We start from the raw sequence: 26,793 nt of genomic DNA, 5'->3' as shown, positions 1-26,793 counted from the left end.
ATTTCATTTGCGGCAAGGAGCGATTAGCCTCTACAACCCCGATGAAAACTTATGGCTGCCTTCCCCCTTAAGAAATTATTGCATAATAAGGTTGAATATTTTTAAAATCATCATAAGAGTTAAGAGTTATGCACCCTTAAAACGGAGCTATTGTGTGAAAACAGCAAGGTTAAATTTTCAACCCCATCCCCGGAGAGGAAAAAGAAGTCCCCTCTGTCTAGAGCCAAAAAATTGCAACGATCAGCCCGCCTTAACGAATTATGGGACAAAAGTAGCAATTTTTATATTATTATATTAAGAAGAGAAAGCCAATTTTTATGATTTTTCTCTTATAGAAATATTATGTTTTAAATATTTTAAATAATGTGGTCTTAATTGGGTATATTTAACTGAAATATTTGTTTTTATTTTACTCTTAAACAAGTCAGGAAACCGGAAGCTAGACGCTTCAGGTATGAAAGGTTTTGTGTATTTCTTTTATAAAGAAATTTGAGTGTGTATTTGTCCCATTAGCATGTAGCACGTAAAATATGCATATATTATATGAAAATTTCCACTTTCAAGTGATATTGACATTCATAGTCTTGAATTTGCAGAGAAGCGACAGTTTTGACCTAGTATAACTTTGTTAGTAATAGCGCGACTTTCATCAAATTTGGCAGAATCATGCTCCATGTTCTAGCCTATATTGCTTTTGTGATTCAACAGTGAACTTAGGGGGGGTTTCCTGTCAATTACTAAAAATAGTAGTAATGTACTATTATTAACTTTATTTGGACAGATATCGGTATGGAGGGTATTTCGGAGCCTAGGTACCATATAGTGGCAGCCCCCTGCTTTTTTTCAAATTTTTCGGTTGGGTAGTTTCTGAGAATGGGTTGGTTAAAAAAATGATAAATTTCAACCCCTCGCACTCCCCACCTTTTCAACAAATGTCAACACTGAGAGCAGCTTCGAAAAGTACTAACCGAGTCCTTTCATTTGATACCCCACATGACTATATTTAATGAAAAAAAAATTTACACCCTCTTTTGCATGTATGGGGACCCCCCATTAAATTCGACGTAAAAGGATGTAACTTACTATATATGTGAGCGTTCACAGTTCCGACCTTTCTACCAAATGTGGTGCCAATCGCTACAACCGTCTCCGAGAAAAATCGTGTGACGGACAGACATACAGCAAAGGCGGACAAACAGACAGACAGTAAACCGATGTTAATAAGGTTTTGTGTTTACACAAAACCTTAAAAACGGCAAGATTTGAGCTTGTTGCAAGGACGTCACAATTGGAATGCCAAATCGGTGTGCAACTTAGCGTCCTTAATTTTTATCTGAAAAAAGCGAAAATTTCAAAATTTATTATGAAAATGTATAGTTTCTACTTGGACCCGTAGAATGTTGAAAACGAACATGTTAAGCTTGCAGGCATCGTCCCTCATAATAAGATACCAATTTTCTACAGACCTACATAGAGGAAACTTTTCTTTGCATCACGCATCCACTACATTGAGGGGGCAGGGTAGAGCACTGCGCTATAGCTCTTTAAGGGGGTGACCGCCGGGATATAACTCTTTAAGAGACATTTACCTTGCTCTTGTATACTCTACACATTGGCTCCCAGTATGGTGGTAGGGTTAAAAATTCAAACTTCGCCATGATGATATAAAAAATACCCCAATCTGAGGCGCCACGATTTCTTAACCACCATGCGCCACGATTTCTTAATCACCACGACTTTCCATCGTCCATAATATCCTGACCCTAGCGATTGGATTGAAAACTTAGCAGCATACATAAATTTACAAACATGCGCAGGAATAATGTTTCGAATTCTTTTGCTATCCGTGTGGCATGCGCCGCCTCAAAAGGGAACTTATTATTAAATTGTTCTGAAAGGCAAAAGCTGACACAAATAATGAACAAATTTGTAGCTGATCACAAATCTTTTGATAGCCTGGTCAAATTGCGTTAACGATAATGAGGAGCTTCAGAGGTAGAAGAAGCATTCCACTGAAGTTTTAAGGCTCACAACATCCACAGGAGTGTAATAATCCCCGACATCAATGCACTTAAGGGGGCACTTGTCTTGAATTAGAGAACTGGAAAGGATAAAAAGGACCGCGGTATTTGCTAGCTTCTCGTTATCGCAAAGAGAGGAACTAAGATAATCCTAAAACGCATTAAAGAGGCCTCGAAAGTTTGATCGACAGACCTTGTTTCCACATTGGATCCTCCTCCACTGACTACCTCACCACCTTGCGGATCATTGTCAAATAAAATGCGGATTTCAAATCTCTGCTCCACCTACTTATCATCATCTTCGACGTTAAAAAAGGCCTTCTAATGTGGTTCCCCTTAAATCACTGGGGTAACATTTTGCAAAATTGGAAAATAATTTGGGTTTCTCTAGAATTCAATGGGTAAAATGTAATGCAGCTCTTTGCCTCTCTAACTGCCATAGTATTAGTATAAATTTAGTCTTGTGGGTTGGAATTTAAGAGTACATTCCCTGGTTGTCACAAAAGGCGATTAAAAGGGATTGAAAATTATGGGAAAACAATTTACAAATCTCGGAATTATATTGCTATGGAGATTTTAATAACGCCGTAGATGGAAGTTGACCTCATGACATTTGACGACTAAAAACGGTTTATGTTTGGTTTCTAGATTCTGAGTACGATCCTCAAAAACGATAAACTCGATCGAGAATTGCTGGGATTTAAGCTGGACATTTTGACCATGAGTGAAGTGAGTTAGTGGGAATCTGAATCTACTCTTCCACCATGCAGCAATTGCGCTTTTATATTTTGGGAAGCCAGGTGGTAGCAGACGCGAATCCGGTGTCACACTGCCGCTGTTGATTACTGCAAGGGGCTCTCTTTTGACTTGGGCTTCTGATAGCTGATGCTTCCAAGAAATATAAATCCGAAGCCAAGAGGGAGGAAACCCCAAGTAGGTCATGGATGAAGGGCATTCGATTTTCCATACTGTCGAAAATATTTGCGCAGCAAATACTCACCCCTAATTTAACAGACTAGAAGGGAACAGAACTCTCGACATGTGCTGGAAATAATATAACAAAAGCAGACATGGTGAGAGTCTACCTTCCCGAAGCCGCAGCGATTGAGACGGAGAAGCTTCTATGCCTGCTAATCACACCAAACATAGATCTCTACATGGAGACGATTATGGAAACTTTTTAGAAGCAAGCAGAAGGACACCACGCTCGGAATAAATGACCGATCTCTGAATGCAATTAAATGTCGCAGCTGCATCATTTATTACTGATTTAACATTGTACCTGTGGCTATCCGCAGAGAGAAATCAAAGAAAGAATAGGACACTTCGGATGAAAAGCCTACCGAAGTCCTGGAAGAATCTGAAAGAAGTATTTAGGAGCGGTTCAAGCACAAATGGAATCAATGGGCAGCACTAAGATAACCCAGATCTCAATAGATTCCTAATTGACGAATATAAGGCCAACGCTCCGGCTAAGGCAGGCGTTCAAATGCTTCGATCCCTTTCGTGCCATTGCACAAAAATTCCCGTGTCCTTTCCGATTCGTGGGTACGCACCGGATCCTGAAAAATAAACAAACAGGTGAAATATCAACAGGGAAGTCCGAAAACTCTAATAACATAGTATGCTGGGCCCAAGAACAAGTAAAGGAGAAGGGTTTGTTGCAACGTACTTTGTACTATCCTCAGCAAAACAGAAATAAAATGCTGAGACTAGGGAAAGAAATAAATAGAGTATAGTTAGAGTTATTCCACTATGCTAAATCCTACCTGATCTCTTTTCGTGACAGGTCCCGCGACAGGCCAACCAAGAAAATGCATACAATGTCGTTACAAATAAGATGATTGGATTGAGTCAAAAGCCTCGGAGAAATGCTTGAGCGTCCATCTCAGTCGACGGCGCAGGACGGGCCCCGGTCCTGTCCACAAATAGGCAAGGGTTCTTGACGCATGGAGGGCGTCAGGATGTTAGCAAGTTAGTCCTCACAAAAAAATATGTGTCTGCACGCTAAAGACCGAGGAACTTGCAAGAGCCCCTCGGAAAACGCGCATTGATATCTGCGCTCTGCAAGAAACCCGATGGTCTAGTGCCAAAAGCTGCGACATTGAACCCGAATGCGGTAAAATGGCTATAAACTTCTCTATTTTGGTAGTTACCACACTCAATATGGTGTTGGCATTGCCATCTCAGTGTTTCCGTGATGCCGTTAAAGAAGTCTAACGATTTGATAATCGGCTGATGAAGTTCACCGTTATATCACTTCTTCACTGCGTACGCACCACAGACAGGTCCACCTGCCTTCTGGCGACTTTTCGATGAAAAGACTCACGTGTCACGTGCCTGCTGACGACTATATCATCATTGGTCGACGACCTTAATGGTCATGTGGGTGAAAAGGCTGACGGTAACAAGTGCCATGGGGGAAAGGGGTATCGTACGCGCAATGAGGGTGGCGAGCGTATAACCGATTTTGTGGATACTCATGACCTTGTATTTATGAATACATGCTTCATCAAACGATTGTCTCATCTTCCCACATTTTATAGTGGGAACAGTAAAATGCGAATCGACGATATTCTCATAAGACGTTGATATTTTACCACTGTCACTGATTGCAAAGCCGTTCCCTATGAGACCATCGCACCTCAATATCGGCCATTGATTACCGTCCTGCGAATTAAACCATCGATAAAAAAGCGTGAGGAACGCACTAGCCCGCCGCGCATTAAATGGTGGCGATGTCGTGAGAAGAAAGAAGAAATGATTTCACTTACAAGATTACCAACCATTACGAATGTGGAAGAGTCGTCGAACCAAATGAAAGACACGATCCACAAAGCGGCCTCTGCAACCCTCAGGGTCACCAAGCCACGTAAGCGGTACATCAACCGAGATACTTGGCTTTGGAATGATGATGTTGAAGTGAAAGTCCGTGAAAAGAAACACCTCCATCACAAATTTCTCGACGATAAAACACCGGCCAATTTGCAAATTTATAAGAATACCAAGTGGTAAGCAAAGAAAGCAATCGCTGTCACCCGAGCGGACCATTACAAAAATCTTTACGATAAACTGGACACTAGGGATGGCGAGAAAGACCTGTATCGACCTGCCAAAAGCCGACACAGCGCACACAGGATATCGAACATTTCTGTTGCGTTAATGACAAGAACAGTACTTTGCTTAGCAACCGTCGAGCCGCAACGGATAGATGACGAAAATACTTCGAGCAGATTTCAACTGAAAAATTTGCTCATCCACCACTTCCACAATCATTGCCGACATTTGAAGCAGTTCCACCTGTCAGTGATGATATTTTCTTAGCATCTAATAGCAAAAATGATCGCGAGCAACTTGTCCAAAAATGGAATGATCGCCTCATGCAACATGGTCTAAGATTGAATCTAAACAAAACTGAATTTTTGACGACCGATCTCCACGAAACAGGCACAATCGGGTCAACGCTATCAGCCAATGGAGAACTGCGTTATGAAATTGCTTCACGCATTAACGTAACCTGGATGAAGTGGCGTTCTACAACTGGTGTTCTTTGTGATCGATGTATCAATGAACGTCTCAAATCTAAAATTTACTGCAATGTCGTCCTTTCTGCCGCCTTCTGTGAGTATTGGCCGACTATAAAAGACAATGAACGGCGTCTTGCGGTAATGGAGACGAAGATGTTACGTTGGACTAAGGGCATGACATGTTTTGATCACATCCGAAATGAGGATATTCGCGATCGTTATGGGGTTGCACCGATCGTGGAAAAATTGCGAGAGGGGCGTCTTTGATAGTATGGTCACGCAATTCGCCCTAACGAGAATTCACTTGCCAAGATTGGTCTGAACATCGAAGTCAATGGTAAACGACCAAAAGGCAGGCCGAAAGAACGGTGCCTTGATACGCTGGATGGGGATTTAAAAGCCTCGAGATTACATCCAAATTAGGCATTTGAAAGAGCCGAATGACGAAACCGATCACGATGAGCCCACCGCGCTTGTGAACGGGACAAAGGCTGAAGAAAATGAAGAGGTCCGAAAACTCGTGAACTGGGGACTGCAGAACTACAAGAATGCACTGACGACATATAGCAACCCGATCAGGAAAGCAAAACGAAACAAATTGGGTTGGGATTGAACAAACCGCAGAAGCATTCTGACTATACAAAACTAAAGCTAAAAACTCTCTCTGAAGGAAGAAGATGGTACATTTACCGAGAAAAAAGAAGGCTCGAATAAGATAAGGGGGGAACCACACATTCACCCGGAGTAGATGGGATTTACTAACAGTATTTCAGAGAGGCCCAGAGACCTATTATATCACCTAAGAGCGACAGCAAGGAACATCTTATTCTTAAGTTATTTACCAAGGACATGAAGGCGGGCAAAAGTGGATTTTATTCCGAAATGGGGCAGAAAAGTCCTTTTCACCCTAAATCTTTGATGCTAATTAGCCTGACATCATTTGCACTCATCATGGTTGAGATAATCTTAGATTAACTAACTAAGACTCTTATGCATAATTTCCTGCATTCATGTCAACATGCTAACAGTCAGGATGGTCAAACGAAACTGCCTTTTTTCAGGTGGTAGATGTATTACGCGATGCTATACAAACTAAAGAAATAGTAGTGTGTGCCGTTTTGGACGTCGAATGAGCGTTCAATAGCACTTCACATTGACAGATACGACATGCCCTTTTCGAGGAAATCTTCAGCTTTGCGCAAGTCTTTAATGCAATGCGATTTGTCGAACCGTTTCCTCAGGAGTACAGCTTGGTAGCGATAAATATGCCTTCGATCGGACCACGCTTCTAGATTTCGCAAAGCCCTTTTATAAAGTCTACAAACTTGTTCTTTATGGGTTGAAACGGCAGATGGAAATCATAAAAACTTCATTTTTTCATTTTATAATTGAAATAATTTTCGAATGTTGTTAACCCCGCTGTTAAGGGACCAGGAAAGTAGAAATCTCAACAGGTACAAACTCTACTGTCACGAACACTATCCAAAGTTGTTCACAGGGTGGGGATTATCAGCGCTAATGTAGAGTATAGTTGTTGAAAAACTACTAGGAGCCAGGGAGTTACACGAGCTTCGAAGACTGGCCTGTATTTGTTTCAGTGAAGCAATGAGGACGTGTCCAACGGCATTTCTGGAGGTTCCTCTGGGGTGGCTCCTCGAAACCTTCAGAATGGTGAGGATACAGGCAAAGAGATCAATGTTCAGAATGTATAGAAGTGTCAATGAGGAAGCGGGCTGCCAACTCGAAGGAAAATTAACAGTTACTGCTACCATGTGATAGCATGATAGGTGCTTTCTATTATAATCACAATTGAGATACAACAACCGATATCCGGTCTAGATCTGGCTACATAAGGAACTCCAGACTCCTGGTTTTTGAGCTGAGGTCCCCCAATTCGATATCCGCAAAAGCTAACTGGCGTTTTATCCTACGCCGTTGCTCCCTCTGAAGCGGGGTCTCCAACGTTTTGCTTGCTCTTTGTTGTTATTGTTTCTCCTTCCATTTTCAACAACACAGGACGAACAAAACCTCCATGACTACTGGAAATCTAACCCAGGCCAGAAAGATTGATAAGCTACCCTTCTACTCCTTAACTGTCGGACTTCCCAAGTAGTAGAAAAGCTTCTCTATCTGTTCAGATCAAGCGATTTTCATTGGAACATTTCTGATAAGCAACGCTTTAAATGGAACTAAATAAAACGACTCCACCTACACAAACTGAGAGGTTGTGGAATCGCTATTCCTAGCTATTTCAAACAGAATATTTTATTGAAACAGACTTCCGAAAAGAACATGCAATTAAGGTGATTTTTTTCAGAAATCAGCTAATTAGTTCCTCGAAAAATTAAGAAGAATATTAGATCTAATTACAATTTATACAGTGATCTGGTGGGTGGGATTAAGACCAAAAAGATGACAGAATGTATGCAAATTTACCTTAATGCAAGCACAGCTAGAGAAGTATTATAGAATACCTTTTTCAATTAAGGAGAGAAATTTAAAGCAGTTTTGTTTTAGCCTACCCATGGGACAATTAGTAAGTGCACTCGCGAACGTAATGATTCTAATGCAATTTCGACCAATGGAATAACTCTAATTCAATCGAATTGCGCACAAACCTTCCATTCCATTTTATTCAGGCTAATAACCCACTGGCGGTATTTGCATTCGAATGTCAATCCATACCCGCAGGACATTATGCCAAAGTGGAGTAGTCAAAGCAGCAATCAGTGGTGATATCGATTTTTCGTCGATGAATAGCAGAATGGAAAATAGTCCAACGGAATAGCGAAGCAAAGAAGGACACGGCTTTTCCGGCCTGCCTTATCAATGGCGGTAAATTTTGGAGCGCTCAAAGTTTTCATTTAAAGAGGATGAAAATGAATTGTATAGTGAGAGGTTTCCCACTGTTCGGAATTTCCTATTGTTTTCTTCATCTCTGAAGGGAGAGTAGGCTTCATAACAGGAAACGAATTATTTAAGGATGATTCTTTCTGCTAAATTTGTTTTCACAACACTTGAAGTTTTACGGCTGGCACTATGTAGAAATCAACAGACACTCATACTTACAGTTGAGATCCTCTCCTCCGCATCCTTCGGTCCTCATCAACTGTAAGTACAGGACTTCCTTTATCCGGACTAGGCGAATCATCTTTTTGTACAATGTCCTCCGCAGGGTGTGGAACTCGAAACGAAGGGCGCCTTGATCCTGGGGGCAGCATTGTAGGAAGTGCGTCTGTGGGCGGAACTGGGCGTCCAGACGCTTGAGCTGCATTCGCTGCTGCTTGCTGAAGTATGCCCGGAGCAAAGACGTCGTAAGCTGATTTTCTATAAAAGGATATCATGAGAGAAAGAGTTAATTTCCACTAATTGGGACTTAAATAAATTTAATTAATTTCACCTTCTTGGCATAGCAGGAATTCCTAGGCCTAATTCGTTTTGTCCGCCACCAACTGTCGTCGTCGTTCCGGACCCTTTCATATCATCGTCGTAACTATGCTGTCGTGCTATTCGTGAGCCTCGACGAGAGCCCATTCTAGCAGCGCCCGGTGGTGGCCCACCATCGAATTCTCCGCGACGTGGGGGACTGGATGACCGACTTGGGGCGATACTTCGACCCGGCTTCCGCCAATCTGATTCACCGCCTGGCGATTTGGCACCTTTCAGCTATATGCCGTCATAACAATAAAAGAGAGGAAATGAATTTACATTACACCTTGAACTACAATTACGACTACAAGGATAATGGAGACTGTCGGCACGCATAAAACACTTTAGCGGCAATGGAACACCATAAGGTGTCCCATTATTCCTCGCAATTAAAGCATTCAGGTAGAAAAGTCTTGAGAAGTTTTTATAGAAGTTTTCCCTGAAGGTGTTGCCGGCTTACAAGTTTTATTATTCTATCAATTTATTTTAATATGGAGTGAGCAAAATACAAGGATGTTGGGGCAGGTGTAAGCTTATTCCGTTCTCTGAAAGAATGAATCATTCGATAGGTTGGGAATTATGGTTGCATAGATTGGACTAAAAGCAATTTTGTGTCGTAACTATATGTGGATTGGTAAGGTAAAGATAATTTATGCTTGAGAAGTACTATCTTCATCAAGATATCTATTTCTAATGAATGTCGATACGATACGATATTATCTGTTGGATTGGATTCCAGAGTTTTATTTGGGGCAGAGGTGCGCAAGAAGTGTCACAAGTTCCGCGATTTCTGCTCTGTTTCAGTGCAGATAAGTTCATAGTAGATGTCCTCATGGATATTGTGAATGCGTCTCACTAAACTGAGGACTGCAAGCGTCCTTTTCAATGAGTAGTGCTCCTTGCGAAGTTCAATATTAGAATGGCCTTCAATTCCGTAAGATGAGATATACTAGCACAATAGTGAGGATGTTGAGGAATGATCCGCTCTATGAGGCGCTGAAGGGCCAAAAGCAGGATGAAGATGCGATAGATGGTACACTTGGTATTGCGCGCACTGATAAACAAGTGTAAAGCATGTATTACATGCGGCAGGCAAATAGATAGATGACGCCCATAGTTTTAGTTTTATACTGAAAAAGCCAATTTGTCTACCAGAAGAATCCCATTCTTGGACTGCAGCGACCAGTGACATTATCTTTGAGTCTAAGCAAATGGTTAAGTACCTTTAATTGAATAATTGAACTTTTGGCGTTATGTGGCTTCCAAATAAAATTGTTTTTAAGCAATCGTAGTATTCACTAATGGAACTGCTTACGGAGGATCTCGGCCGATCCTTTGCTCCACTCTCCTCCTTATTTATACTAAATTGAGTTACTCGCCAGAATCTACAATTGTTTTCAATATTGTTCTCTTCAATTTTTTTCAAATCTGAAACTTCCTCCTTCCCAGTTTAATTGTGCCACTGATATCTGCCTGATCACAGCGGCCCGCAAAGATTTGGGTGGCACGCCTTTCTGATACATACCCCCAAAAAGGGGACCTTGCAGGGGATTCAGAATAAAGGATGGCAAATATGAAATTGAAAAGTTCGAAAAATGTCGGTTTGCGATTTACTCTTCCAACTATAAAATGAAGGAAGACGATCGTTTAATAAACCATATATTGACAAGTGCAAGCTCGTGAATGTCCGCAAAATCAACTATACGCACGTCATCCTTATTGCATGCTCGAAACGCAACTTTCGGGGCCACACCATTGAGATTCTGGCAGAGCATAAATATGAATGCATGTCTGCCGAACGAAACTTGCGCTGCTAACACATATTTGTTAGACCCAGCATAATTTACTTGGCGCCGTCCATGAATCGAGAACCCTTGTTAATTTCTCGCCACGTCAATTGAGGTCAATGCCAGTCTGACTTGGAACCTGTTACCAAGAGATCAGGTAGGGTTTAGAATAGAAAAGTAACTCCAATTACACTCCATTTAGCTGTTTCACTGATCTCAGCATTTAACTTCACTTTTACTAAGGAAAATTATTATTAAATTTGCGTGGCATTAAAGTCGCTATCACGGAATGCACAGCAGTTATTTTGTGAAGTTATGTTTGTGGGGATAGTTCTTATTTGGCTTCGAAGAGGAACTTTGAAACGGCAGCTCGATTTGAGTAGACCGTGAAAAGTTATGGAATGATGTGAATGCCATGGATCGGTTTTCACGAACTAATATAATTTATGCTCCAGATCTTATACATACTCGTATTGTCAATTGGACACATAATCGTCGGGGTTTTCCCTTGTTTGGTTGCTGAATTCGGTTGAAAGGGATGTTTGGCATGAAGCTCGTAATCAATCTGCTTCTTGCGAACATATTATGCGAACATAAGATACGTTAAGTTTGAAAATAACATGTAAGGGAATGTAGTGTCATCCGAACTGGTTAGAACCGTGGCACTGAGAAAGCGCGTACTGACGGGCACTCTGACGGAATCTCATTTAGGTTCAGGGTGGCCAGAACCTCCAGCCTCAAAGTTCGTTATTAAATTCAAGTTAATAGATAATCATTCTCCGAAAATATAAGAATATATTATTACTAATTACTACAAAGGTGGAAGGATTCGATTTGCTAAAAATATTAAGTTTGTAAGATTGCCATTAACCATTCTTTGGAAGATATCAAAAAAAAATTCAGCTTTTGCGGGTGTAAGGTCTAACGCTAGTAAAGCAGTAATTTTTTAAGTTTTTGTGTGTAACAAAACTTTACTAAAATCAGTTACTGTCTGTCCGTTCGCCACACCCATTTTTTCAGAAACTGTCACTTATATTGATACAAAATTTGGCGAAAATTCCAAATTTTCAGTGCAGTGAGTAACATTGTTGTTGAGTTTAAGGGAGGCCTCCATACATGCAAAAAGAGGCTTTAAATTTTTTTTCACCGAATATAGTCACATGGGATATCAAATGAAAGGCCTCGATTGGAACTTTTCGAAATAGATATTAGTTTTCACATTATATGCAAAGGGAGGACTGCTGGACCCCAGAAGGTATGAATTACTTGAAGAAGAAGCTCTCAGAAACTGCGCAGCCGAAAAATCTGCAAAAAACGGGAGTTGAAGGACACGATATCTAGTGCTATCTAGTACTCTCCATACTCTTATCTGTTTAAAGAAAGTTAATAATATTATTTTATTTATTATTAATCTATTTTTTAGAAAGTGACTGGACAATACCACTAACAGTTGGCAGGATTTTAAATACATTGCCCACAATTTTGCCCAAGCATGTTCAACCTTGGAAGAGTCATCCCTTTGCCCAACTCCGAAGACGGGAGCAACCAATCACCATCAGACACGCAGCATACAAGCAAACGAATTTTCAGAATCTCACCTAAACAGCATGTAGAAAGTTAGTTTTAGGGGATGTAATACTTTTCAGGACAACCTCATTATCGACACTGCCCTACTTGTCAGCAAAGCCTATCAAAACAACTCAGGACCAAAATCTGAAATACCCACCTACACGCAGACTTTTTTGTTTCTGAATGGGATATGTTCATTATACTATTTAGGTATTATTAATACCAAATATTGAATTTCTGATGAGTTTTAGACACGTTTGCGTATTTTAAATTTTACAAGATATTAATATTTGGAATATTTCAGGCAGTCTGACGAGTGGCTCATGCCTTGGTACGAAACCGTTAAGCCGTCTTCGCTTATTATATACCAAAAAGAGCTACATGAAGGTATTTTACGTTTTCGGCGATTTCGATCGTGAACAACAAAACCACGTGAACGCTATGAATGCCAAGGCTCTTCTGGATCGTTCGAGTCAGACAAAAATAAAACCTTATTAAAATCGGTTTATTGTTTGCCAGTTTGCCCGTTTGTCTGTCAAATTCGCTTTTCTCAGAAGCGGTCTGACCTATTGTCACGAAATTTGGTAGGGAGGCTGGAATTGTGAACCCTCAGGCATGCAGTAAATTACATTGCTACACGTTGAACTTAAAGGAGATCCCCATACACCGAAAAGATGGGTTAATTTTCGCATCTGTTGCAAAGGGAATAAGTACGGAAGCCCGAAAAGAGTCAATTACTTTAAGAACCCGTTCTCAGAAACCACCTAACCGAAAAATCTCAAAAGAAATATGATAGTCCGTGCACATGATAACTAGCCTCCGAAATATTTTCCGTTCCGATATCTGCGAACCGTTAAGTTCATCTCAACCCATGAAATTTTGCAGTAATATAAATTTTAATATGAACCAGAATACTGGCTCAAATCCTACCATTATTAACAAAGTTATAGTAGGTCAAATTTGCTACTTTAGCTTTAAATTACTACCCCCTAAGAGATATAATGTCAATATAAGGTTAAATTGAATATCGGTATATTCAACGGATATATGCTCCGTGCCGTATATAAATGGAATTATAATGTGCCCAAGTATGCATACATAAAAGACAAAGCTTGTCATGCCTGAAGCGCCGGTTTCGGTTTCCCAAGGAAGATAGCGAGGAGAGCGGAATCTATCAGATAGCCTGCATCGATTGTAAAAATCATATATAGGGCAAACTATAATAGAAGTTTAATACAACGAAGTTTAACGAACATATAAAGGAAGCAAATCTGGCAAAAGCAAAAAGCAGACCAACACATGCCCTCAAACCATTGGTAGCCAGACACATCATCGAGGAGAAACATACAATAACGGTAATGATTTCCGCAAATTGGACGCCCTAGAGAGTATCATCAGCCACAAGATCCGGGAGGAAACAAAAATTAACAGTGATTGAGAAAATGTCAACAATTGGCTTTTTGAATTAATTATGTAATAAAATTAACTAGCAATTGCGGTCTGGATTTAGGTATTTAAGGACAAGCTGAACCGTAAGTAGTTCAGTGAAAAACTCACTGAGGAAGAGGACAATTGGTGCTCGAAATACCGGTATTTGAGGAATCAAAACCTCCCTATTCCGTAAAAGTTGTCTTTTTTTCAAAAGTAAAGTTTGAAGACTACTTGAAGTGACTTTTTGTTGGTTTAAACGTCGTGAAAAGAATCCACCAAAGAAAATCGAGTTTATTACAGTGATACTAAAGGCTCGATGTTTCAAGTTAAACTTTTGTATGAGTGTCTTTCTATCGACCCAACGAAGCAAAGTCTAAAAGCGGTGTTACTCAACATCGGTAGATTCTCTACTTCCATTCCTGTTGAACATTCTACGTTATTGACAGAGACCTATGTGAACCTGGAAGTGATTCTTCAAAAACTCAAATATGAAGGCTAGGGTTGGCAAATGTGAGTGATTTGAAGATCATTTTTATAATTCTTGCCCAAACAAACTGGTTGCACCAAATTTCTTTTTAAACACAACAAAACCTTATTAAAATCGATTCAATGTATGTATGTCTGTCTGTCTGTCACACGCACTGAGTGAGGAGTCAAAATGTACGCATTTAAAGTGAGACAGGACTCATTTTCGGAATCTGCCCAACTTAAAAATGCGAAACAAATCAGCATGGTGCGCCTAGATGAAATCTACGCCTCAAAATATGTCCCATTCCGATATCTGCGCAAATAAACTTACTAATAGTATATTACCAACTTCTAGAAAAACTAGTCAAAAACCACCCTTAAATTCATACTAGGACTTCCGAATTTTATACCAGCATAGAGGAAAATATTTCGTATATATGTGCTAAATTTCATGGAAACCTGGTGATTAACGCCAAAGCTATAACAGTTCAAACTTAACAATTTGGCGCGAATCAACTGCTTCCAAAGCCATGCAAATAAGATGCTGACGTCATAATTACCCGGAATAATTGACATTCGCGTGAAATATCAAAGTCGCATTTATGAAGAATCTACTTATCTGCAGCCCTTTTTAAGATTTTATATAAAATACTTATGTGAAATCTAATCTTCGAGAGATGTCCCATTCCGGTATCTGCTCAAATAAATTTACGAATAGTATATTATCAACTTTTAGAAATTGACTAAAAAACTCCCCTTAAGTTCATCCTAGGTGTACAAACTTTTGCATAGAAGACAGTCTCGTGCATACACATGTCAAGTTGCATGAAAATCCAACCATTAGTGGGAAAGTTATGTAATAGAAGTTCAAACTTATCAATTTCGTTCTAATTAACAGCATCCTAAACCATACAAATAAGATGCTGACGTCATAATTAACGAGAATAATTGACATTCGAGTGAAATATTAAAATTCCATTCAAGAAGAATCTAATTTTCCCTAGCCCTTTTTAAGGTTTTGTGTGAAACAAAACCTTATTAGAATCGATTCGATGTCTGTCTGTCCGTCTGTCTGTCTGTCTGTCTGTCTGTCTGTCTGTCTGTCCGTCTGTCTGTCTGTCTGTCTGTCTGTCTGTCACAGCCGATTTATTCGGAAACGACTGAACCGATTGTCACGAAAATTGGTAAGAGTGTGTAATCTGCTGTTCCCTTTACATGCAGTAACTGACGCCATTTTGTGTTAAGTTTAAGGGGGGGTTCCCCATACATGTGAAAGGAGGGTGCAACATTTTTTTTTATAAAATGTGGCCATGTGGGGTATCAAATGAAAGGTCTCAATTAGTACTTTTCGAAACTGGTTCAATATTTGATATTGAGTGAAACATAGGGGAGTGAGGGCTCAAAATATGACCCCCAAAAAGTGTAACAGGTCTCGTTCTCAGAACCTATCCAACCGAAAAATCTGAAAAAAATCTCAGTAGTGCATCTCAGCGAAATCTAGGCCTCAAAATACATCCGGTTCCGATATCTGCACAAATAAAGTTAATAATAGTATATTTCCACATTTTAGAAATTTACCCGGCACCACCCTTATGTTCATCCCAGAAGTACAAAATTGGGCATGCGTATAATGAAGAACATAATGCACAATTTGGTCAAGTTTGAAGAAAATCCAACTATTATTAACAAAGTTATAGGGGGTAAAACTTTACAATTTTTTGTGAATTTCGTGCACTCTACAACCTCCATGACGTCATCATCACATATCAATTTGTCAATACCACAACGAAGTAAGTTCGTATGAATTGGGTGGAAAAGAATTATTTTGTTTTAGTTGTTTAATCATTTGTATATGAATATCAATTATTCCAACGAGCCATGTGTGTATGTAGGTATATAATATATGCGTGCTAATGAACTTTGCGGGTAGAGCCTGATTCAGATAGATATAAGAGGTAAATCGGAAATATGGGTACGATCAATTTATATACGTGCATATATGTGTACAGTATTCGGAAATAGGCAGTTTGTTTGTTTAGGGTGAGCGTAACATCTACGGCTGTATTATGTACGTATGTCTCGTAGTTTTGTAGCTGTATACGGGTAGAAAAATGTGCGTTGAAATTTCTTAGATAAGATGAACACAAAACCTTTATACCCGAAGCATGAGCTTCCGGTATTCCGACTTGTTTAAATTTGATGTTGGTTAATTTGTTGGCATTTGCTAATAGTTTTAAACTCAGAGCGTGAAGCGTATGAGGTTGATTATTATCAATACAGGGCTTTCCATCAAATGATTTATTTAAATTGCTTTCTAGAAAATAGAGGGCAATGGAATTTTTAGCTGTATTACACGGAGCTGTCATGCACTCGTCGCTCCTCACATCTTTTTATTTTTCTTCAGCCTTCAGTTCACAAGTGAGGTCGCCTCGTCGTGATCGGTTTCGTCATTTTATTTTATCAAATGTCTGGTGAGGATGTAATCGCGAGACCTTTAAATCCCCATCCATTGTATCAAGTCACCATTGTTTTGGCCGGCTTTTTGGTTGCTTACCATTGACTTCGATGTTCTGATCAAGACTTGTTGTTGAATTCTCGTTAGCGTGAATTACGTGATCACACCATCGGAAACGCCCCTCTCGCAGTTTTTTCACGATCGGTGCAAACCCATATCGATCGCGGATATTCTCATTTCAGACGTGATCAAAACGTGTCACGCCACCAGGGCAATGCAACATCTTCGTCCCCATTACCGCAAGACGCCGGTCATTGTCCTTTATAGTCGGGCAACATTCAGAACTATAAAGAGCGGGAGACGGACTACATTGCAGTAAATTTTAGATTTAGGACTGCGCTGAAACGTCGATCACAAAGAACACCAGTTGGGGAACGCCACTTCATACAAGTTGCGTTAATGCGTGAAACAATTTCATTACGCAGTTCTCCATTGTCTGATAGCATTGCCTCGAGATATTGAAATCGCTGAGTTCTGTCAATGGCAGTAACCTGCCCCTCGAGATATTTAAATCGCTGAGTTCTGGCAATGGCAGTAATCTGCCCAGAACTGAGGGATTTCAATATCTCGAGTCAATGTCATAAGCCAATGGAGAACTACGTTATGCTCCTCACATAGGGAAACACAAAACCTTCTATACCTGAAGCGTCAAGCTTCCGGTTTCCCGATTTGTTTTATGTATCTATGGGGTAGTCGAAGAGAATGGTTCGTATAAGTATCTTGCTTACAAAAATATAGTTAAAAGAATACTAAAGTCTTTTTAAGACTTGGGTCGCCTCATGATCTTAAAAATGCATTTCCTCCAATCCCACCTGGACTATTTTAGTGTGAAGAAGAAGGAGTACGTTTCTGTACGTAGTAGTACGAGAAAATACAGAGAGAAAATGGAACAAAGGAGAAGTGAGTTAAATAAACTCAATTAAAGTTTCCCAGTAGCAAAGAAATAATTTCTCAGTCGTCGAGCGTTTGGCAGATTATAAAAAGATTCGTTGCTCAGTCAAAGCAACAAATACAGAAATTGAAAAAAAATGATATTATACTTTTCCGTTTTTTGAAACGGGGATGCAAAATCAAACCTTTTTAGAAAATAGTGACGATGGTAACACGATTTTCAACTTTAGCGATATGTCCTACACATTCATTATATCCACTTACCTTCTCCAATTCTTTAAGTGATGCGGGTGAGACATCTGAATGCCTACGAAGTTCAGGGCTGCGTGGTGGTGCTAATGACACCCCATCACCGGGAGCCAAATTCGTACTTGATCCTAATTTAGCGTCAGAGTGACGTCGTACGAGCGCTTCCAAAATTGGCACGTCCAAAGAAGAGTCTGTAGAGTCCTGCGGTATGCATACTCGCGAAGACATTTTCCGCCGACAAACACTACATCGCCACATATTCTGTGAAAATTACACGCAGTAATGAATTGAACAGCAAACAAAGAAACCATACGTAAAATTTAAGAATATGACACTCAACATAATAGATAATTAGGGAACAAGCGAACAAATCACAAGGCAGGCACTGGTAACATTGATTTTCTCACTCTTCAAGGTGGCAGGACACTTACCATATCCTCATTTTCGTCCGGTTTACTATAACTGGCGCAATCGTCACAGACGCGGTGTTGGCATTCGAAACAGGTCTTACTGAAATCGTCTGGCTTAAACGCCTTCAGGCACACTCTACATGCCCCCGCTCGACTTGGAGGCTTTCCTGGTTCTTGGTTTGCTCCAGCTTTTGGCCCACTGCTACCGTTATTATTATTATTGTTGTTATTTTGTGGCTGCAAACCTTCGGACCATTGGCCATCCGGCTCCGGGACCAGCGAAGGACGTGGCGACATTTTAGAAACTGAAAAAGAAGAACGAATTGGATAGAGTTCATTCAGAAATTGATATCTAGGGAAAACATAAGCGTTTTTAAAGAGAAGTGGTGGACAATTAACTGGATAAAGATTGGTCACGCTATTACATTTATTAAGTGCGGAAAAGGTCGGTGAATTCGCATGTTCATTCAATAGTAGCTTAATTCAATACCAAGTTTAACTATAAAGTTTTCCATCAGATAGTAATGTGATCAATATAACTGCCCTTTTGACGTTATTGTGGTATCGGGTGGGTTACTCTCTGCAAACAGGCAAAACCACCTGTTGCAGCGAAAAGTGATTAATGGTTCAGATCATTAGACTGAAAAACAAAGTTGGAACGGTCGTCCGTACAGCCCCAAATAACTTACCATCGAATAAAAACTTTCTTTACGGACCAGGAATTAAAAATAACACTAACAACGAATGGCGCCTGCCAATATGTACCGTATCGGTCTATCAAAAGTTGGTATCTTAATTAAGCACTACCTCATTGAATGTTTGGTCCTCCTTGAACACATTATCAGGACGACCTTGTTTTGTGGCTACTTAGAGAACAGGTAATTATAATTAATGATCTCTGCTTCGCTCACGAGAGCTTACCGTAGCATGGAAAACCAATTACGTATCTATAGAATGTCCCTTATTGAAATTAGTGTTGTCCTAAAATGGCGGACAAGGACTGGTTTGGTCTGTGTGGTCATTGAGGTCTGTGTGGCCATTGAGTTTGTCCTTCAAACTTACTCTTCACGTCGTCGATACCATCGTGAATTACTGAATCGGGATATTACATTTTAATAGATGGAATAGAATAAAGAAATTTGAAGTTGCTAATTTGGTAGACCAAAATATTGTTTTATTTATTTCTCTGTTTAAGAAGATTAAGGAGAAAAGGACGTCTAATCACCGTAGCACCCCAGCCTTCGGCTCAACTATCGCGTTTACCATCAGATGACCAAATTTCTGCTAGGATAATGAATTAGCTAATCTTGGCTTGCTACTGATTCAAATGAGTAACTGACAGTGCGATAGATGGAATCGATGAGATCGAAAAAAAACAGTAGAGCAACAATGAACACTTAGCGAGTTATAATGAGGAAACTCAGAGGCCATCAATCTCCACAGATCACATTCCTTGTTTCTCTTAGCAAGAGAGGGGCACTCTTTTAGGACATGGGCGATAATATGATTTTCAATAGAGATAGAGCACTTTCGCTGATAGTCCAATATCCATCTGGATCATCAATAGTCATACATACATTCATAGACATACATAGTTAGCGTGGATATGGACAACCTGGATTTGCAACGGCGTATAACATAATATACTAACAAATAAGCCGGAATACCGGAAGCCGAGCGATTCGGATATAGAGGTTTTATATCTATGGAAGGAACCTTCTATGCACGTTTTCCTATCCGTACGTTACCAAAATTTCAAAACATTCCCTCATATGTTTCTAAATTTGAAGATGCATGTATGAATGTACATATTATGGAAATCTGGAATCTGGAAAAATAAAATGGTCACTCAAAATGAACAAACTTGTCTATTACCGCATACTGATGCATAAGTGCATACGCATCTAAATTGTTCTCACACATCTGAATATTTCTGATTTACCCCATATACAAAGGCATACACACATTTCTATATATGTAAGTAGGTAACTTGAATACCGTTTTTTTATGGATGGAGGTGGAAATCTTAAAAAGACGTTACTGCGACAGGTTTGCAGAAGTCTGGTGAATTATCACCCCCCGAAAACTACCCCTACTTCTCCGTTCATATCCCTACTGAGGAAGAGAGTAAGTAGCTCTCGAAATACGTATTTACTAACTATTAAAATATATTGTAGTAGGAGCAAGCTACCTAGTTTTATTTTTAAAACATTATAGTTTTCAAAAGTCTGCAGTCACATCGGCCAGATTCCTCCGGTAGAGACAATGTGCCTCATTTGCTAAAAAATTCAAGGGAACCGCAAGCCGAGTTAAAGGCATTCTAGACATATAGCGTCTTAACTCCACAGCACTTACCAGTGGCCGATGCTTTCCGAGCAAAGTCTACGACCATTGCTATTACATCGACCGTAAACCGCGCTCTCTGAAACCCATACCGCCACCCCGATAGACCACCCGCTAGTTCGGCGAACGGAAGCAACCTGTTGTATACCTCTCCAATATCTTCCCCATAGTGTCTATATGACAGATAGGGCGATATGAAAATGCTGCATCGGGTGGTTTTTTAGGCTTTGGTAGCAGAACCAACCTCGGCGAGAAACATCCCTTCTATCATGCACGATTCAAATGTGTTGCATGAACCACGCAGGTCCGATTTTAGCAACCAAATTCAAGGCTTTGCTCCGAATCCCGTTCAACCGCGGAGCCTCATTGTCTTCAATTGGTCCACAGATCTTTCGTAGTTCCTCCTCGGCACCCCGGGGATTGATGTTGAAACGCTGGCTGAGATCCACTTTCATCTGCTTGGCCCCTGCCCGTGGAAACTATTAGCCGTCTTCTTGCGGGATATATTTAGCTCGAAAATCGGATCCTTCTCCTGCAATGCGGGATACGAATCACACGGCCACCCAGGTCTGTCAGTTCCGAATCGGGTTTGACTTTCCAAAAGATATCGGCATAAGGTTTATCTCCTTTTTTGGAAGTAATAATTATTTGCGGCCGAATCTTCTTTTTCCCCTTTTGCTGCTTTTTGCAGAACACCTTTGTCCATTGCTCGGATTTACGAACTGGAGACACTTCTTCTTTTATCAAAGTTGGGTTTGTAGTCGAAAAATTAACAGGATCTTTCGCCGGTTAACTTTTCTTTGGCGAGGAGCTTTTTTTCTTCGCCATGTGCTGGGCACCAAGACGTTCAGTTATTTCGTCCCTGCTCCGTTTGCCCGCGTTCTTACCTAACTTATGTTAAAGGGGTATCCCCTATATTTCTCCTGTGACGTTGCAATATGGCGCCTTTCCTTGATGAATTCACAGAGTTCATTTATACATTCTCCAATGAAATCTATTGGAGTTTGCTGCCTTCTACACTAGTCTTTTATAACGCAGTATTCATATCGATCTGGGAACTATCCGTATTTCTTTTCAAGTCCGACCGATAGGTATCAACTGTCTAGGGGTGACATTGTCCTCGGTGGTGACCTTCCAAGTTTTGAGCTCTTGTGAAAAGGATTCGGCGTGCATTTAATTTCCACTCCACTATTATTTCTTGTAGCCTACCAAAGCAGCCAAGTTTCCCCCTACTGAGGCGACGCGATTGCTGGATGTCGACGGCCGGGAGCCGACATGCACGCACATTTGGTGATGCGTACATGTGCATGCCGTGCGTTGGTACTATATATTCTACTATACATATGTAGAATATGTATGTGTAAAATTTTACATGAAATACAAAACTTTGACCTACCATATCTTTGTTGATCATAGTTGCAATCCCCCAAAAGTTGTGTGCTATATTATCATTTATTCTGGTTGAATTTAAAGGGAGTTTTCAGCTAAATTTTCAAAATATAGTAATATATAATAATAATAATCGTTGGCGGATTAATCCATATTGGATCAGGGCCTTCATTCCACTTCATTCAAGACCGTAACGGTACGCTATAGTATTGCAGTACCCTAGAGGAAGCAATGTGGTCAGAATTGCGCTCGCCCGAGATTATTACCCTGATTTGACTCAGGTACTCATTCACAGTTGAGTCGACTGGTATCTGACGTCAAATCACGATGCAAATCCCACTGCCACCAGTGAGATTTGAAAAATATCAAGTATGAATATGGTAATATGCTATTATTAATTTTATTTGAGGTAATATCGAAATAGAGTGTATTTTGCGGCTTAGATTCTATATAGATGCACTATTACCGTTTTTTTACAGATTTTTTGGTTAGATAAGTTCAGAGAACGAGACCTGTTATGCATTACATTTATACTCCTCTATGTTTACCTGGTATCAGAAGTGAGGCCAATTTCGCGTCCTTCATGTGATACCCCATACGACAAGATTCTGTAAAAAAACATAAACCCCCTGTTTGCTTGGATGGGAGCCTTGCCTAAACCCACTGCCAAATAATTCCATTCATTGCATGCAAAAGGAATCACAAACCGCATGTTCTCGCCAAATGTCATGACAATATGTTCAGCCGTTTCCGGGTAAATCGGGTACAACCGAGAGACATTGGATGAGATCACCACAAGGGCAGACATCTGTAAGGCTCTAAAATCACAGCTTGTTCTAAATTCGGTAGACAAAGAAATGCATACGGTGATGCTCAGACTGCTACAATAGATTTCATAATCGAAGCGGCTAAAAAAGCTGCTACTGTTGGCAAAATTTGTATCAGTTGGGTCAGCTAGCCAACAGCAGGTGTTTCAAATGTCTGGAGTAAGGACACATCGGGAGAAACTGCTTTTATGCTTCAGCTGAAGATTGAGGTAGACGAGAAGCAAACGCATTACTTGAAGCATTTGCACGTGAATATTGCCTTGGCAAATACCGCAGGAGTGAAAACCTTTCGAAGGCGGGCTATAGGATCGGTAATAGACCTTACGTTTGTTAGCCACACATTATTGAAGGATCTGAATTGGCGGGTGAGCGAAGAATATAAGCAGAGCGACCATCAGACTATCATCTTCCAGGTAGAGCATGGAACGAGAGGAAAATTACCAAAGAAACTGCAGTGGCGGGTTGGACATCCAAGAAATTCGATAAGCAAATGTTGGAAGCCATACTATTGCCGGAGATGATACGGATAGAAAGCGCGGAAAAAAAAGTGACGTAAGCTTTTGGAAAAATATATAAAGCATGTGGCCCCTGCATGCCACGCACAGTATTCAAGAAACGAATAACCAACTTTTGATGGAATTCCGAAATTGATGAATGTCCCAAGGTCTGCTTAAAAGCTAGTAGATATATTCAAAGTAGCAAGAACCGACCTGAGTCCGAAGAGTTGCACAACCAACATAGAAAGGCGAGAAAAAGTCTCCAGGCAGCTATTTCTAGAAGTAAAACTGAACACTTCAAGAGTTTATGCGAGGAAGCAGACCCCGACCCATGGGAAGGTGCGTACAAAGCAGCCATGGCATCGATCAAGGATAAACGCTCACCGCCGATTGAAAACCCTGATTTGCTGGAAGATATCACTAGTTTTTCTTTTGCACAACTCCCAAGTGAGGCGAAGCTACCCACTCTTCCGTTTGGCCCCGACGAAATTCCGGAGGTAACCACTAAGGCAGCGAAGAAGATTACCGAAAATAAAGTTCTAGGCTTCGACGGCATGTCGAATAGAGCGCTGTGAAAGCCAAGACAGTTCCAAATTGGCTCAGGCAAATATTCACGTGTGCTTAAAAAAAGGATTTTCCCGGAAAAGTGAAAGCAACAAACGCCAGTGCGAATTCCAAAGCCAAATAAGCTTTTAGACGTTACTTCGTTTTATAAGCTTAAGGCATATGTCTATTAACCGGCATCGGCAAACTTTTCGAACAGGTCATCTACAAGAAGCTTCTACCGGTCACAGAGGGGCAGAATGGCTTCTCGGACTACTGTCAATGAGATCAGTTCGGTGGGGAAAATTGCGGAAGCAGAAATGGAGGCCAATAAGTCCTGCGTAACTCTCGATATGAAGAATGCTTTCAACTCCGCAGAGTGATGTGAAGTAATCGAGGCTATAGCCAAATTATACACTCCCAAATACCTGGTGTGCATCGTCATAGAGTTTCTCCGCGAGAAGCTACTGCGTTACAATTCGGACAATGGGCCTAAGACCTAACAGAGAACTTGCGGAGTTCCACAAGAATCGATCGTCTCTTTGAATAATAATGTACAACTGAATTTTTAGGTTCCACTTCCCCAAAGTGGTGACCATTATTGATTTCGCAAATGATGTAGGAGTGAGTATCGTGGCACAAGACATCAAGGATATAGAGATTTTAAGAAATGAGACAATTTGAAAAATCAGATCTTGGTTAAAAGATGCTGGTTTGGGGTCCGCAGAACATAAAACGAACGTAGTTTTGATTACCAAGCGAAGGAAACAACCGGCGTTGACGATTAGGATTAGCGAAAATACCATTATTAGCAACCAATGTTCAAATATCAAGGAGTCATGATTGACCAAAAATTACACTTCAAGCTTCAAGATCTTGAAAGCTTGCAACAAAAGTATTCGGAGTTATAACATTATTGGCCAAAAAAAGTTACCGAATATAAAGCAACCTAAGACAAAAACGCCGGTTCCTTATCTCCAGAGTCGTTAGCTCGACTTTGCTTTATTCAGCTTATTTGTGGGTCTCAGCACCGGAAAATGAAGCCGATAGAAAAATCATAGCACGCCTACACCTAATAAAGACATTGCGGACATTGTGCGCTTACAGTAAAATATCTGACGAAGCAGCATATGTGATAGCCAGGCATGATCCAATTCGATATCTTGGCAAACGAGGGTCGACGCCTCTATGACCCAAAAGCTGCAATCGGTGAAACCGCGAAGGGCAAAAGAGATGAGATGATTCACTTAAAGGGCGCTGGACTTTCGGAATTATCCCAGATGTCGCAAAGTGGATTGAACGACGCCGTGGACAGGTTAATTGCGAGCAAACCAAACTCCTAACTGGACACAAAGGATATCGCGCATATGTTTACCCCTTTGGGCGTGACAGCTCCCCATGCTGCCACCATGTGATATGATTAACTGCCCCATATTCGTGTCACACATGCTAACCTCTGAAACATTTGAACGACTGTGGAAAAACGAATGAAGGTGGTTCACAATATGTTAAGGAAAGAGGAGTTTCGAAGGAAAGTGATAAGCAACCATACAAGCCGCAGCTCGTAATTGACGCCACCGCGCGATGTAATACCGCAATGGTAGTCCCGTGGGGTATGTGAAGTAGGAGGTGGTTTCAGTGAGTAACATTGAATCTACTCTTATACGATTTTATTTCACACAATATCTTAAAAATAGGCTTGTAAAGCGTGGAAGTATTATGAGAAGACCCAACCAAACTGTTAAACACCCACCAGGAAAATTACTCATCAAGCTTAATTAGGGATGTAGTAGGCAGACGATAATGTTAGTTCGTATTTGCAATTAAAGGCCAGATAATTAGGAGTAACTGATTTAGCAGCATATAAGACCAAAGAGATAGTCTATGGAGTTCGTAGCAGATGTGCTCAGGAAGGATGGCTGAAATGTTCCATTTGAACCAATGTTGCGCGTTTGCGGAAAACAAGTTGTCCAGGAATGGATATAGCAGTCCCAACTGCATTTAAGTGGCGGGGATAGGAAATAGCACATATGTATATCAGAAGCATGCTAATAACGTATTTCATAGTGAATTTGAGTCATGGAAAGTTTCTTTCTGCGTTGTAGAAGCTATGAAGAACTTGCAAAATGTGTTGGCTAATGAAGGCCAACTAAATACAATGACTACCTGAAATTCATTAATACTGCATTCCTTTATTATATGTATGTATTAGCTCATCAACGAGGACTATATACTGAGACAATCGACCAACCAACCTGAGAAACGAGGTAAAGGACTGAGCTCTGAACACTCGATAATAAGAAAATGTCGGGATAGACTGCAAATAATTGATGGTCAACCCGGCATGGTTATTAAATTAGACCAAAGCAGCACAGTAGGTATCACTTGGAGAGAGCCATTTATGGGTATATTGCAATGGCATGTGGCTCATCAATACCGGGGCGATATACAGTTTTTACCACTGCAAGAGTAAATTATTTAATTTCTTGAATAACAGGCTCATTTTGGGCCCTCAGTTCCCCCTGTTTCACCTAATATCAGAAATAATTTTCGAAAAGTATTAATCGCGGCGGTCAAAGGATTGTAAAACTTGGGAAACGCCTCTTGGACCAACGCCCCTACTACCAAACCCTATCTCCAAATCCACGTAGTGATCGCAGGGAGTTCTTTATTAATGAAAAACTGCAGACGGAGAAAAGTGAGGGCGAGTCTCCGGTACCTAAAAACGGGACAACTGGTCCTCTAGGTTGGAGGTTAGGTTGGCCTGATAACCCAACACGAAAAATAAAATTTACAAAGTCACGGAAGGAACTTCGGACAGGATGGAGTTTACAACGACGAACCCGGTAACGATAACGGAACCACGATTTGTACGTATTTTCTCATGGAACAGCGTT

General features: G+C 40.6%; 1 protein-coding gene across 5 annotated transcripts in view; it reads right to left on the bottom strand.

Moving 5' to 3' along the window:
- LOC119649762 (regulating synaptic membrane exocytosis protein 1) overlaps positions 1-26,793 on the bottom strand; it is a 692,290-nt gene that overhangs the window by 175,702 nt on the left and 489,795 nt on the right. For all 5 annotated transcript variants that reach the window (XM_038052056.1, XM_038052057.1, XM_038052059.1 and 2 more), the window contains 4 exons: positions 18,319-18,602; positions 17,903-18,148; positions 8,949-9,214; positions 8,618-8,875 (listed from right to left, as the gene is read on the bottom strand). In XM_038052056.1, coding sequence (XP_037907984.1) covers positions 8,618-8,875; positions 8,949-9,214; positions 17,903-18,148; positions 18,319-18,602 — 1,054 coding nt within the window. The remainder of the gene's footprint in view (positions 1-8,617; positions 8,876-8,948; positions 9,215-17,902; positions 18,149-18,318; positions 18,603-26,793) is intronic.

The sequence above is a fragment of the Hermetia illucens genome, chromosome 2 (assembly GCF_905115235.1).
Source record: "Hermetia illucens chromosome 2, iHerIll2.2.curated.20191125, whole genome shotgun sequence".
In the NCBI taxonomy this organism is placed as follows: domain Eukaryota; kingdom Metazoa; phylum Arthropoda; class Insecta; order Diptera; family Stratiomyidae; genus Hermetia; species Hermetia illucens.
The sequence above is the reverse complement of the archived record's forward strand: the minus strand, read 5'-3'. Positions and strand labels throughout refer to the sequence as shown.